Here is a 15,803-nt window from a genome sequence, read left to right on the forward strand (position 1 = left end):
GAAATATAAGACTCCATATGCAGGCGTTGCTTGAAAGTTACTACATGGAAATGGGAATTTAACAATTGGGAAGCTGAAATCATCCCTTTTGTCATAAAGTTTTGATATCAACAAATGCCACATTATAGTCCCTGTAGCGTTTAAGTATCACACATGCATGATTTCACAGCTATTATTACAAATGTATGTTTAAGTAATAGAAAAACAATAACTACATTTTATTTCAATATATAATATAACAGCACTTGCATAAGGACGGAACATTTTTGCATCACAGGTCATAAAACTCAATACACAACATTTTCCAAAAATAAATTTAAATTTATGACAATATGGGACGTAAAAACGAACATTAAGCAAATGCATTTAGTTATACATAAAAAAAATAAATGCCACTTTTAGCTTAGAAATCTACTTTCAAAGCAACTTATAATATCACAGAAGATACTGAAAAATAAATATCCACATTTTGGCTGATTTCAATCATTTTATATTATAACAGATACACATTAGTCATGAATATACATATACTGATTTTGGTGTGTCCAAGTTTTTATTGAGCCAGTTTATAATATACGTGAGCAGTCAATGATCTTATTTATTGTACTGTTAACTCTCAGGCTTTTGATTCTCTTGTTGCTTCAAGAAGTCTCTGAAATGTAAATAAAAAGAATATCAGCATATCTTCAAATTAATGATTATAGTCATTTAATGTGTAATAGCACTGGTATAGGAGACTGTTCTATGTAACTTGGTTTAGCAAGGAACATAAACATGATTTCATTTTCATATAGGAAAAGGCGGATACTGAGGCAGGATACTCTGCCATAATATGTATTAACTGCTATAATGGTCAATTATATTGACAATGCTGTTTTGATTTAACTGCATCTGTTTAGCGTTTAACCATTAGTTTTTTACGAGTAATAATCATCTTTGTCCATTTTAATACCAGGCTTATAATTTGGTACGTCAGACGCGTGTTTCCGACGGTCTAAGCATGGAAGTATTATAATGACTTTCATTTGAGTTCCATGAGCTAAATAAAGTCAACAGTAGTAAACCGATGTTCAAAAGTCATAAATCGATTGAGAGAAAACAAATCCGGGTTACAAACTAAGCCTTGAATTGACGTAGGAATCGCTGTATGTACGTGTTTGTCCTTTATTCCATTTTAATGTATTCATCATAACATAAACACAACAAATCTCACAAAGCAAGATAAAACCTATTGCTTGTATGCATTGTCAAATATATGTGCATATTTCAACGTTTTAATGTGCGTGTATGACTATAGGTATGACTCCTTTCCCATTGTGTGTATACGGGTCTTATGAGTAAAAAAGTGCATTTAATTGTGTTGAAAAAGTCATCAAAAAGTGCAAAAATTTCATACTATCCAGATCCCAATAAAACAAATGATATTACCAAAATAAAAGACGTATCACTAAAATATACAAAAAATATAAGACAAGGTCAATAATATGATAGAAATAAATAGATATATATATTTTATTATACTTCATGTCAAAAAGCCAGATTTTGATTGGTTAATATGAGGGAAATAATTTACTCTATCCCATGGGAAACACTCTATTACTCGTCACGGAGATTTTTGATCAATTGTGCGCTTTATTAAATACGAATGGTCGTTATGTACAAGACGTCAGTTTATTTCTTTGATTTTGAAATTTTAAAGACAGTAATAACAGAACATTCAGTATAATAAATTAAGTAACACATATCTGAGAGAGTGATAGAGCAGATTGTTATTTTCTACCTGGCTTGTCCTCAGTTGACAATGTTTTCTCGGGGTAATAATCTGCTCTACCACCCTCTCAGCTATATGTTATTTACATAATATTCTTAATGTTGTCATACCGGTATAACTACATCAAAATTTCCAAACTACCCCTACAGTGATTGTTTTATTGTCAAAATTGAATACTTGAATGCAGGGTTTGAAGTTTTAAAATCAGTTTTGTTCATATGGTAATTAAACATCATATATGGAGTTTGTTATTTTTATTTAGAAACATGCATGGTTTAAGGAGTATGGATTTTTTTTAAATATCGTATGGTTGCTTAAATCTAGTAGTACGTCATTTGGACATATTTTTTAATAGCTGTCTCTTTGGCAATTATACCGCATCTCCTTATCTTATATTGTATATAGATATAGGACGATGTGGTATGAGTGCCAATGAGACAACTCTCCATCCAAGTTACAATTTATAAAAGTAAACCATTATAGGTCAAGGTACGGCCTTCAACACGGAGCATTGGCTCACACCGAACAGCAAGTTATAAAGGGCCCCAAAAAAATACTAGTGTAAAACCATTCAAACGGAAAAACCAACGGTCTAACCTATATAAAAACGAGAAACGAGAAACACGTATGAACTACATAAACAGACGACAACTACTGTAATCAGACCTTTTTTGGGTTAGTTATGCCTTGAGTGATTTAGTCATATCTTTTACACCATGGTATTTAATTGTTTGTTACGCCATTTGACACATTTCCTGGTTAGTATGACAAAGGATAAAACGTTCAGGATAAGTTTACTGTATAGTACTGAACATTATTGGATATAAGTTTATTTTAAATTTTGACATAACGATACTAGAATTTAACTCGAAAAAATCTACTTAACCAGAAAGGTAATGAATTTGAATGTTCACGAGAAATTCCAATTGTTGGAGTATCGCATATTCTTCAGCAAATTAATACACACCCGAAATAAATTCTCCCCGATTGGTCATCTGCTAGTTTAAAAACAGCTTCTTGTACTTTTGGCTTATCATAAGGTACTGCAAGTTCCTGTAACATTGTAAAGAAAGCAAATATATTTTCTACCTATCAAATGTTTAAAATATCGCATACTTTTTCCAAACGTCAAGATTGCCGATAAAATACTATTCAGTTTTATCACTTTTTGACTTGATTATACCCAAAATAATATATCTTGAAGTGCACACCAGGTATCAAGCATTTAATCTTAAAGTAAATAGTTTTTATCACTGCGTATCTTGATAACATTTTCATTTTTTTAATGTATTTGAATTTATCAGCTTGACAATGTACTATACGAATTTGCATTGTTATTTATCTTACTATTGTATGTTTTATGCTGCAAACATACCACATGAGATGACTGTATAAACGTTTGTGTCTATCGTATAATAACTTATACCAAGAAGTCATTAAATGTAATTGGATATCTTGCATTTATCATTCTTTACAATAAACTAAGATCAAATTACTGAAAATCCCCTTCCCTATTTGTTGGCATTAACTTACCATGATATCTTGGTGTGAATTAGAATGTCATTCGGGCTAACGCCCTCATGGGTGAATACTGCCCTCATGGGTGAATACTTATCTTCTACCAGCATATGCTTCTGAATAAGTTTTATTACTGACGTCGCTAAGAGGAAAATCATGTCCACTTTAATTTTAAAATTTCCAATTTTTGCCAAAACATCATCATTTAATTATATAAAAGCGTTGCAGTATAAAAACAAAAACATGCATAGTATCGGATTTAAAATTCAAAAATATACTCGACAAAATACTGGATAACTTAAAATCTTGCATGTTTTCCCGTTTCCAAGCTTATCACACATGTACATTAGGAGACAATGTATAGATTTTCAAGTAACATACCTCGATTGCTGCCATGAAATCTTCCGGTGTAACTAATAATGTCTGATCAGTGTTATATCTCTTTAAAATGTCTAACAAACGCATGTCATTTACAACTATATGTTCTTGTAACACTAATATGGGAGCCACTTTCTTCTTAGGATCAATTCCCATTTTGCCTAGATCATCCGCTGTATTTCCAGTTCTTAAAACAGGTCCAAATGACACTTTAAAATCTGGTTTCTTCATTTTTATATCTTCACAGATCCTCAAGAACTCGTACTCAACTGGGACATCCTAATGTAAACAAAATTATAAGTTAAAAATGTTCTTTGGAAAATAAGTAAGCAGTAATTAATCTTCAGTAAGCATATTGAAAAACATTTTTCATTGACGAATTTATGAAACCAAAACGCTGGACCAAAATGAAAATTATATTAATAAATTCGTCTCTGTTTTTTATCTGCTTATTATTTGTTGTTGTTTCATATATTCGATATCCTTTATTCATTTCATTTACGATATGTAAAGATTCCGGTTGATTTAGAGCTTGTCACACAGAGTGGGTACAAATAAAAACACTAAAAGTGATATATAGAATAATTTGCATTCGGGTCAGAAGCCTCTCATGCTTTTAGGATAATGTACCCTTTTGTTGTTCAATACTAAACAAATGGACATTTTATAAAAAAAAAATCCACTGCCTTTCACCTTGTACTCCTATATTTGACCATTCGGTGCTTACTAGATAAAGGATTATTGCATGCAGTGCTAGCAATGATTTCACTGAAACAGGTATTTAAATAAAGATATTGGTTAAAACAAGTATAAAAATTGACTTATTTTTTTATTCAAGTACACCTTCTGGATGCGCTCGACTTAAGTGACTCAGCATGAGTTTATTTTTATTGTAAAGGTTATTTAGGACGTTTTGTAGACAATAAAAGCTAGCACATCATGGGACAAACAAGTGAGTAATCTATGTTTAGAATTTTAAAACAAAAATCTCTGTAATAAAGTCTTAGGGTTTTTTGCAAAATTCGTGGCTTTATTTTCTATTGAATGCAATGAAAGATTTAGCAGTATTGCTTTACACAACGTTTCCTTTTGATATATGTAAAAAAGGGCACGTCACTTTTATTCTGTATTTCTGCGGTTTTGAAATTGTAACAGTTTGAAAATTTCGTAATACACGGTCCTACAGAATTGGATATTAACCTTAAATGCTGTTTATGTCATTTGTCTTTTTTATTGCTTAAATTTTGCCTTTATTTCTTGTTTTTTTTTTTAAATATCATAACTTCACTGCGGTATAAATGATCAACAGTATGATATTGTTTTTATTTCGGCAAATTAACCAGTGCTTATACAGTGCATCACGATGACAGGTGTTTTCATAATGGTAACTTGCATTTATATATAATATAGTGTCAAAGGTTGTAACAATATCCCGTTTTACATACTATTTTCAATATGGAGATACAGAATGCATAGTAAAATAACTATGTCGGGGTAATCATTGAATATTTAAATTTCAACAACTTCCTTCTTAGCTAAAATAGATATATAAAGTGCTTTTAAACAGTTTTTAGTAATATAAAAACCTGTGATTTTTCTACGCTCTACACTACTCTTCCTAATGCTCAATTGAAAAATCGACTACATCAACTCGCAAAAATAAGAAACTTAGATACAAATTCCTTGTTTTAGGTCATTGAAAATCTTACTTTGTGAAGAACCACACTGATTACCACAACAAATACACCGAACCTTCAAATGCTCGACATTTTGATCGACAACATATTTATTGAGTTTGGAGGAAGGACCTTTCAGCAGACAGTCGGTATTCCAACGGGTACTAATTGTGCACCACTACTGGCCGACTTGTTTTTATACTCATATGAAGCAAAAATTTACACAGAACTTTCTCAAAGACAAAAAAATGTACTTCTTTAATTTCACTTTCAGATATATTGATGATCTTCTGTCACTCGGTAATCCACATTTCAATGAGTGCTTAAATTTTATATATCCCAGTGAACTTGAAATCAAATATGGACAAAAGTAGAAGGTTTGCCTCATATCTTGATCTTTTCCTCGAAACTGACACAGACGAAAGACCGTACAAACGGGAATCTATGACAAACGATATGATTTCAACTTTCCAATTATCAACTTCCCATTTCTCAGTAGTAGCACACCCTTTTCTCCATCGTATGGCGTTTAAAGATCTGAACATCGGTTAACTACTGTCGCATTAATCTAACACTTCAAACTATACATTTTATGTTTAAAACGAAATGTCAAGTGTTTTCTTTTCATTTGATTTTTAAATTATTGTTGACATATCAATATTATACTAACTGTTAAGTCCAGTTCTTCCATCTCACTACTTTCAGATTCATTGATAACCTTAGCCAACGCAATAGCTCCTGCGGTAGTTAATAGGTTATTTCCCATCTGTAACGAAATAAGAATAATAGATTTTGACAAAAGGCGAGATTAATTCCTATAAATGTGTGCAGTTTCTGTTTTCGTCTTCATCTAATTTTGAATTATTATTACTGCCGATTGATAAAGTAAAACTCAGAAGAATTGTATAATATTATGCGATGTCTAAAGATCCTTTTAAACAATCAATCTTCATATTTTCATAATTCATATATTCAGTTGAAAATACTATAGGGAAGGCATACTGTAGATTGTCTTATTAATTAATGAATATTTTTCTCAGAAAGGATTTTTGAACATCTGCAATTAAGGATCTTTATATTTATCAAGTTTTATTTTGTATGCAATATATCATAAACGAAAGAGCTATGATGAAAATGTGGCAAATAAGAACAAGGTTCAAAGACATTGATTCTGGATAAAGAACATTTCCCCTCGCCGTGCATATCAGAATCCTTTTTCTCATGAGTTTGAACCGAATCCGTCAATGCATAAACCCTTTAGTCTTTGTATACACATAGAGTAGGGGAATTTGATATTATATGACATAAAAGGGGAGGTAACGCTAAGCTGTAAGGTCAAATTACAGTAAAAAGGCCATATGTCATAGATTTTCATAAGATTTTGCATCAGAAATAATGTTGAATGAATTCTTTCAACATTTATATACAGATTTATAAAGAAAGAACGTCAACTTTGTCTGAAAATCATAAAATCTCCAAAAAACCAATGCATATATTTTTTAAAAAATCGAAAAGCTTTTTGGTGCATCAAATAAAATAATGGTATCTTGTGTGTATAAATCTATACCTGATATACTTGTGGTGAGATTTCTAGAAAGCCAAAGGCACACAATACACTGTGAACATACACAATGGGATTGAGCCTTGACAGAGAAGCTCATTTGTTAGAAAAAAAGGAGATCTTGAGGATGCGCAAATCTTCTTACATTTATATAAAACCCATTAACACTATTTAACCAAGAAATACACCACAAGTAAAACAGATTGGACTTTTGCATCTTATTCGAAACATGTACGTATAAATTTACGCAACTTGATCTACATCGAGTCATCTGCTGCATGATTTTATGTTTCTATTTCCATTTCTTTTTAAATTTGATACTACTAGTACCTGTCTTCAAGAAGGATCTAGGAATCAGTAAAGGTATACGAATAATAGAATTGCCTCGGACAATTCGATTAACTCATTGTAATCAACAGTTTTATGAGTAACAATAGGAAATTTAATTTCCAAAACCTTGTAAACCGGAAGTGTTTTATCGTCCACTCTTTAGAAACAGGATGCGAACTAATTACATCTTAAAGTTATACAATCAATAATGCATTACCATAATTACAAAAATCAATTTAAAGTTATTAAATCATTATTTACTTGCGTGATTAGACCCTCTTTGAAGTAGTTTGCATTATACATGCATTCTGATTTCCCCAAAAGCATTAAACAATTTGCACGTCATTTAACCAATCTTTTGGAAAATAAAAAATATATATCGATTGACCAAACATGACTGGATTTTATTTTAGCAGATTTTGTGGAAAAAAGCTATCAGTTACCCTTAGTATGCGTAAGTTGTCGTTGGAAAAGATCGATTTGGCTATCCTGATCGCTGCCTCGGCGTTTAGACGATTACCACTAATGTCGATCTCAAGAAGTGAATTATTTGTTGCAAGAGCATCTGCAATCGCACATCCTCCCTGAGACCCAAAGCCATTCCAACTAAGGTTGATTCGTTTCAGTCCAACATTCTCCTGTAAAAGGGTAAAAATACATATTCAACAAAATTATTAGCAAAAACGTTTGAATTATCAACATGCAAAATTTGTATTTCAATTATAAAGTTTTCCTTTTCCACATCTTAGAAACAAGTAATCTTCTAGAACTTATCTTACCTTGATTCCATTGGCAACTGCAATAGCCCCCTTTTGTCGAAGATGGTTCCAGCTTAAATCGATTACATCTAATATATCGTTAGCACCTGTTTTGAATGAAGAAAACTAAAGGTAGACTCAAATATGAATTCGGTAAATACTGTACAACAGATGGTTGTTTTATTGTACAGCAGAAAATACACAAAAATAAGTGAAAATGACTTTAATTTGCATCTAGATATGTTAAACTTTCAGTAGAAGTTGATTATTTTTGTGACATCTCTTCATGTATGTCCATGCTTGTTTCCGTCAACAGAAAGAGTCCAAAAGGAATTATCTCCTATTATTAATGCAAAAGTCTGTAGTTAACATTTATTATGAACAATATTATTTGTTAATATGGATTTACGATTTGCTGTGACAGTGATGTTTCATTTTTGTTTGTTTGTTTTGTTTTTATCTTATAAGATGTTTTATATCAAGTTCTATCGCTAACGAGTAAACTAAGACTTTTATGTAAACCGCATCAAGACGTGCTTGCTTCTTTACAGTACCTGATAAATAAAGGCAACAGTAGTATACCGGTGTTCAAAAGTCATAAATCGAATGAGAGAAAACAAATCCGGGTTTTAAACTAAAACCGAGGGATACACATCAACTATGAGAGTAAAACAAAGGAACAACAGGAAAACTGAAGTGCAACAAAAACAAACGCCAACATACATAGAAACGAACTATTTGATAACAACTGCCATATTCCTGACTTGGGACAGGACATTTTAAGAACAAATTGTGGGTTGAACCTGGTTTAATGGCTAGCCAAACCTCCCGCTTTATGACAATGTTAAAAAATATCGCTAAAATGACACTACTACGTGACAGAAATACAGCACAAACACATAATACAATAGACGACACAACGTGCAAACCACAGAACAACAACGAACATATTCCATCAACGATAGACACCACAGGATATCACAAACAGTGACGCACTTACGTAACTAACATGCAATCTCGATCTTTATACAATTATTTTCACAATAATAACATACATGGTTTTCATGTTCCTCATGGCAGTTTATTTGGTCTGAACATTGTTCTTGGAATTATTTACGTTTTTTTTTCTGTTTTTGCCATCCGATGTATCGGGTATTTCTTTTTCATTTTTTAACTCAGTTAACCTATATCTATGTTGATTGTATCCCACTAATCAATAGGCTTGAACATTAATATTTATTAATTTTATAAAAATAATTCATGATACGTTTAGCTCAACCATTTCCTTTTTTATCCAACAATAATTATTCAATGTATAACATGTTTGCATCTCGCACAAAACCAATAAACGTATATTCTATCAGGTGGTTATGACAACACTACAAGCGCAAATTAGATACATATCTATATTTCTACAGTTGATACGTGCTTAAAAACAGCTTGTATGTCTGTTTTATCAAAATAACATAGATTGCCAGTTTAACTAACAGATACATGCACTGGTTTTCAAACTAAAAAAGAACGTGTGTGATACCTTGATTTAGTTGAAAACGTGTACTTGTAAATTATAAAAAGCGACAGAAGTTTACCGATGTTCAAATCTCGTAAATCGATAAATGACACAATACTAGTGTTACGAAAATATTTAGAATTTACCTATAGCAGCTCCTAATATCTCTCCGCCTTCTTCGCCAAATAAGTTATGACTTAAATTCAAATCTTTTAAATATTTATTATTCTGCAAAACAGAAGAAATAAGTCTTAACAAAGTAGTCATAGCTGCATGCATATTAATTTTCATGTATGAGTATTATATTGTACTGCATTGGTTTTAAGATGCACCTCGTATTTCATTTCAAGTTTGTTTTTGCATTCACTTCTTTGGAATATAGTTCGGCATTTCAATAAATTATCTATAAATGCGAATTATTGGTTAAGTTAAAGGAATAAAAAAAAAGGCATATCAAAATTTATTCTGACATATATTATAAACATCCCAAATGTAAAAGACCACTTAATTAAAATTATGCTTAAAACATCTAGTCTTTATTACAGATTGATTTAACCTTAGTGTTGAAAACTGAAAAACCTTATTTCAATGTGAAATAATTGTCTACTTTATATAAAAAATTAAGTTATAATACATAGACTTGTGGAAATAATATTCTGTTCATTAGCGTAGTGCATACTAACTTCTAAAGTGGTAACAAAAAACTTGGCATCAGAATCAATAAAACCATTTCCTGAAAGTAAAAATAAAATTTAAACCTGTTTGAGCGGAAGTGGTATTTCATTAACGCTGAACTGAAAAATACTTTTGACAGGAAAATAAATGTATGCAAGTTACTTCATTGAAGATAAAATTACATAATAAAACACTTTAACTTATATAAAGGATGGTATGATTTGTAACCTGCATTTCATTCACTTGTTCATTTCTTTATTGTTTTATTTACCATTACAATATGCGAAAGCATATGCAGATACATATCACTTTTGACCGAATAAGTCCATGTTCCGTAACTTGTAAAAAAAACTTAACTACATACCAGACAAATTAATTTTTCGAAGACCTGCATTCACGTTCAGCATACGACAAATACTTTGTGCTCCTTCGGATCCTAGTTTGTTATCTGCCAAACTCTGTAAGAAAACAATCATTCTTAATTTGCTATAGCGATTATGAAAGATTAAGATTTTGCTTTGAAAGATGAAGGCAAAATATGTAAGAAATAATCAAGTCTGATTGAGAAAAAAAAACAGGATACTACAGAAAGTTGTACATTAGGCAACAATGTCATGTAATGCGAGATCAAATGTGCATTTGGCAACAATTTCAAGCATACGAGAGGTGGTGAACTTGAGGCAAACAAATCGTGTAATACATGAAAATGCCAAATACCAAAGATTTTCTTTATTTTAACGAAAGTAAATCTTCAAAACGTTATATGAAATAGTTTTTTTGAAAACAATGCATATTTATAATGACTTCATAATTTTGTGAGTGAGTAAATATTTGATCATGATCATTGTGTAGTGCAGATTAGAATTGTTATTACCAGATCTGTTATGTATTCATTTTCTTCCAACATCCGGGCAATAGCTTCACCTCCTTCTGCTTGTATCCAATTTCCGTCCAAGTTTAGTTTTTCTAGTGATATATTATCCTGTAAAAACATCAGAAACTTGCAAGGTGGCAACATCTACTAGTATTAGTACTTTCAGCAATAGCTAGTATTGCCTCGTAGCCTTGTTTATCAAAAACGAAAATGGATTTTCTTTTTACTGAATCATTTCAACTTGTGTATACATGTATTTTCAAGCGTTTTTTCTACTTCCTCTTACGTTTTTTTTGTTTTTTTTGGGGGGGAGGAGGTGTTATATCGACGATGAAAAGATATACAGCATAGGCTTGACAAAAGCAAAGCACAATAATTCAGAGATAATCTTCTTTCGATGTTTTTTTTTAATAGATTCTTGTATTCAAGTATTTTTAAGGGAAAAAACACAATCACATTAACAAAACAAGCTGGCAAATAAAAATGAATGGTATTTGTTTAATGCATAACTTTTTGGAGTTGTTGCTATCATTTTTGTTAAGGGTGGATGTTTTGTTTATTTAGTTTTTCAAACCTATGGTTTTGGGCGTTTCTGATATTCAAGAGTCACGTGTCATTCCAATTTAAATCAGTGTATTATGTAATTTACATACTAAAAGCATTACGTGTGTGTGTTCATTTTTTAATATTCCGATTGTCGTTTCATTTATCCAAATTAGTTTGAACATAATTATTTAAACTAGTTAAAATATTTTGACGTATTAGGATATCATTTTAAAAAATGGAACTAATGAGTCGATTTCGTTATTGGTAATCGATTGTTATAATTGTACCTACTCTCAACACAAGGGCAATAGCTTTAGCCGCTGTTGGACTAAGTCCGTGGTATCGCATAGTGATCTCATTGTCTATGATATGTCGAACAAAATACGATATAGGGACAAGTCCGTATTGTTGGCAGATCTTTAAGTAATTACTTTTCCCCGTTGTATCGTGGTAGAAAATCTCTTCTGAAAATAGACAAACACAAATACTATTAAAAATTAAAACTCTTCAAAAGAAAAATTCGTAATGATTTCATGGGTTTTAAAAAGACTTGTTGTTCAACTGAACTAATATTGACAACCAGATAATTTAAACATAAAATATTCATGAAATGAAAATATGATCTTTGTTGGTTCTTTCTTGTGAAGATAATTCATAAATTCAAATTTATAAATCTAATTATCTTCCGTATGGATTTTAACTGTCATATTGTATGCATGATGTCAGGGGAAAAATGTTTGGACTCTCTTTTCAAACATAACAACAACAAAATTACTACGCAAGTGAAATACAAATATGTTCCATTGTATTGTCATGTGGGTTTGCAGCCTGAACATTAATTCTGAATTCTTAACAAATCAAGTGACCAGCAATTTGAATCTAGTTTTAACATAACGTTTCCATGGGGAAAAAGCATAAAGATCTTACAGAAATCAGTGCGATAGTATCGATTATAATTACCAAGCTTCCATTTCAAATATAAGGATTTACTTTTTTTTTGTTATCAGTTATTAATAATGACTTTAAATCCTTCATTATAGCTGTCAGTCTGCCTGTGAATCGACAATCGGTTACGAAATGGTATAAACAAACAAAAAAGCACGTAGCAACGTTTTTTTTTTATTTTATTTTTTATACAAGAACTTACGAGATCTAAATTGAATGAATGCACTTTGAATTTTCGAATAATGGAAAACACAATGGAAAATATGAGCATGTTATGGTTGGCTTTTTTACGGATTTTAAAAACTGTCTGATTGCTATAAAAATAAGCTTTTATTCAGAATGTTTGCACGGTCAGTTTTTATTCTGAAACGAGGGGAAAGCAAATACCACAAGAACAGCACACGTAGTAGACCTGTGTCGTCCTCAACATGCATGAAATATCATCTTGGACCATTTCATCCAAATTTACCCATATCCACGCCGTATATCTTTCATGCAAAACTAGGGCCAATTTGTGATAGTCATGTTTGTTCGGATATTGTACTCTTACCAAATTCATAACTTGTATTGATATTCTGACACTACCTACCATCTACTTCTAAATCTGTATCATAATCATCCTCTGTTAATTGGGGCTTGTTAGTTTCTTGTGGCAAGACAATGTCCACTTCCTCCTCACTTTCAACATCGCTACCATAATCAACATCATCTTTCAATTCAGTAATTAAAATGTCTTTTTCTAACTCAAGCGGCGATTCTGGAACCGCAAACTCATTAGCCGGTGTGCGTATTAACATTGCTCGCGACCTTTGTGAAGGTACACGTGTAGGACCTTGAGTAAGGTCATCTCTGGGACTAAGTCCATTTTTATTGTTGTTTTTATCTTGTTCTTCATCTTCAGTTTCCTCTTGGACTGATTCCAAGGGAAAATGTACCTAAAGATGATAAATAACACTTGTTGGTTCATATTATTAACATAATTTGGCGAGATTCATTTGGACATATTAAACTGAATTTTACTGTGCGTATTGCTGTGTTTCTTTATTCTACACTGGCTAGAGGTATAGGGGAGGGTTGAGATCTCACAAAACATGTTTAACCCCGCCGCATTTTTGCGCCTGTCCCAAGTCAGGAGCCTCTGGCCTTTGTTAGTCTTGTATGTTTTTTAAATTTTAGTTCATTTATATGTTTTGGAGTTTAGTATGACGTCCATTTTCACTGAACTATTACACAATTTTATTTAGGGGCCAGCTGAGGACCACCTCCGGGTACGGGATTTTCTCGCTGCTGTTGTCTACTCTTTGGTCGGGTTGTTGTCTCTTTGACATATTCCCCATTTCCATTCTCAATTTTATATTTTGTATTTTTTAATGTCTTTTAAGTAAGTTTATCGATAATTTTTATCATCTATTCAAAAAGGAGAGTGTCCTATAACAAATATTTCTTTAAATTGTGTTCCTTTGTGACTGAGTTGCATATTTATCGTATATCAACAATTTTTTTTAGTATACCTAACATTATTTTATATGGACATAATTAAAAAGTAAAAGTATAGTCATTTGAAAAAAATGGGAGAATACTGAACCGTTTATTAGTCATGGATGAAAGAAATCAGAAAATAAAAACATGATATACAGCTTGTAATTCAGTGGTTGTCGTTTGTTGATGTGTTACATATTTCTTTTTCGTTCATTTTTTGTACATAAATTAGCCCGTTAGTTTTCTCGTTTGAATTGTTTTACATTTGTCATTTCGGGGCCTTTTATAGCTGACTATGCGGTATGGGCTTTTCTCATTGTTGAAGGCCGTACGGTGACCTATAATTGTTAATTTCTGAGTCATTTGGTCTCTTGTGAAGAGTTGTCTCATTTGCAATCATACCACATCTTCTTTTTTATATTGTAGGAAGTTGTTAGTTATAAGTTTAATGTGTGCTCTCAAATATACGAACAACCAAATGACTTTGAATGAAATGCATTTTTCCATAAGTATACAAGTTTTCATATCCTTTTAATTTTATTGGTGGTTCAGAAGTTTGTTGCTCTTTAATGAATATAAAAGCAAATTGAATGATTTTTCTCCTCAAACAAGGATACGGATATTTTTTTAAAACTTTGTACCTTTAATGTTTAACGCATAAACAAACAAAATGATATTGATTGGCATGCATTTTTCCTCCTATAAACAAAAGCTCAGACGGATATATACTTTTTTATCTTGGGATAAAATAATATGGAATTTTTAATACATATTAAAAATTTCATCATATAGGAGGATTAAATTAAAACTAGGTCGAGAACTTAGAAGTAAACATGATGATATGGCGCCGTACAAAGCATGATCTGGATTAAAATGGTCAATGTTTGTGGATTTAATTAATTACAAAGTTCATACACATTGAAGAATGCAATCAGATATAGAAAAAAACGAATATTTTTTTTCTATTTGTTCATTCATTCATTTGTGTAACTTTGTAATATACAATATAAATATAAACATTTTAAATAAAAAATATACATCTTAATTTAGATCATTGTCTTGTCTCTTTTCATAAGTATTTAAAGTTTAACCATTAAATGGAACGTGTAATTAACACATTGTTTTAATTGAATAAGGACAATACTAATTTACAATGTGTTAGATCGGAATGATGACCTATTGAAAAAAATCATAAAGTGATACACTACTAAACAACGTACCTGTTGTGGAGTTTCGGATTCGCTCTCCATCTCCCCTTGAATAATCATTCTATGGAATCACTTCATCCTTTCCTTCGACTTTATGTCATATCACTGTTATATATGTTTTATATTTGTATGCCAACTGTCAGCCATTAATATAAACAAACTTTCGTCAAGTGTAGTTTAGCCTATGATCGATTCATTCAATTAAATGGCAATGGTTGACAGCGACAGGTTTGATCAGGTTTTGATAGTATACCTTTACATTTAAATTACCACGTAATCCGCTTTCATACCTGTAATTAAGTTAGATTCCTTTAAAGAAAATAAAAATCATTGGGAAAAGTAGCTTGTGCATTTAAATTAACAGTGTGTCAACGATGTTTTCTGACGAATTTGACCATAAATTTAAGAAGGGGAAGAAAAATAAAATATTATAATTAAATAAGGAACAAAGAAAGATTTTTTTTAATTCTATTTCTTAGGAAGACACAGCCAGTAAGGCATTAAGTACATTAAGGGAATCATGACTTATTGATATGAAGCTGTTCTTCCCTTAGTATAATCACAACACTTTGAA

The 15,803-nt window shown here is 31.2% G+C and overlaps 1 protein-coding gene across 1 annotated transcript; it reads right to left on the bottom strand.

Annotated features, from left to right (window-relative positions):
- Positions 1-203: 203 nt before the first annotated feature.
- On the bottom strand, positions 204-15,466 carry LOC127738916 (leucine-rich repeat-containing protein 74B-like). The gene is made up of 13 exons (XM_052250409.1): positions 15,242-15,466; positions 13,132-13,477; positions 11,889-12,061; positions 11,052-11,159; positions 10,542-10,635; positions 10,186-10,235; positions 9,649-9,730; positions 8,014-8,099; positions 7,678-7,872; positions 6,014-6,109; positions 3,671-3,946; positions 2,739-2,824; positions 204-652 (listed from the first exon to the last, which is right to left on the bottom strand). Exons 1-13 carry the CDS (start codon positions 15,287-15,289, stop codon positions 610-612), a joined length of 1,683 nt encoding a protein of 560 aa, XP_052106369.1. The 5' UTR covers positions 15,290-15,466; the 3' UTR covers positions 204-609.
- Between the last annotated feature and the right edge of the window lie 337 nt (positions 15,467-15,803).

Source organism: Mytilus californianus, unplaced genomic scaffold (genome assembly GCF_021869535.1).
Source record: "Mytilus californianus isolate M0D057914Y unplaced genomic scaffold, xbMytCali1.0.p SCAF_4, whole genome shotgun sequence".
NCBI lineage: Eukaryota > Metazoa > Mollusca > Bivalvia > Mytilida > Mytilidae > Mytilus > Mytilus californianus.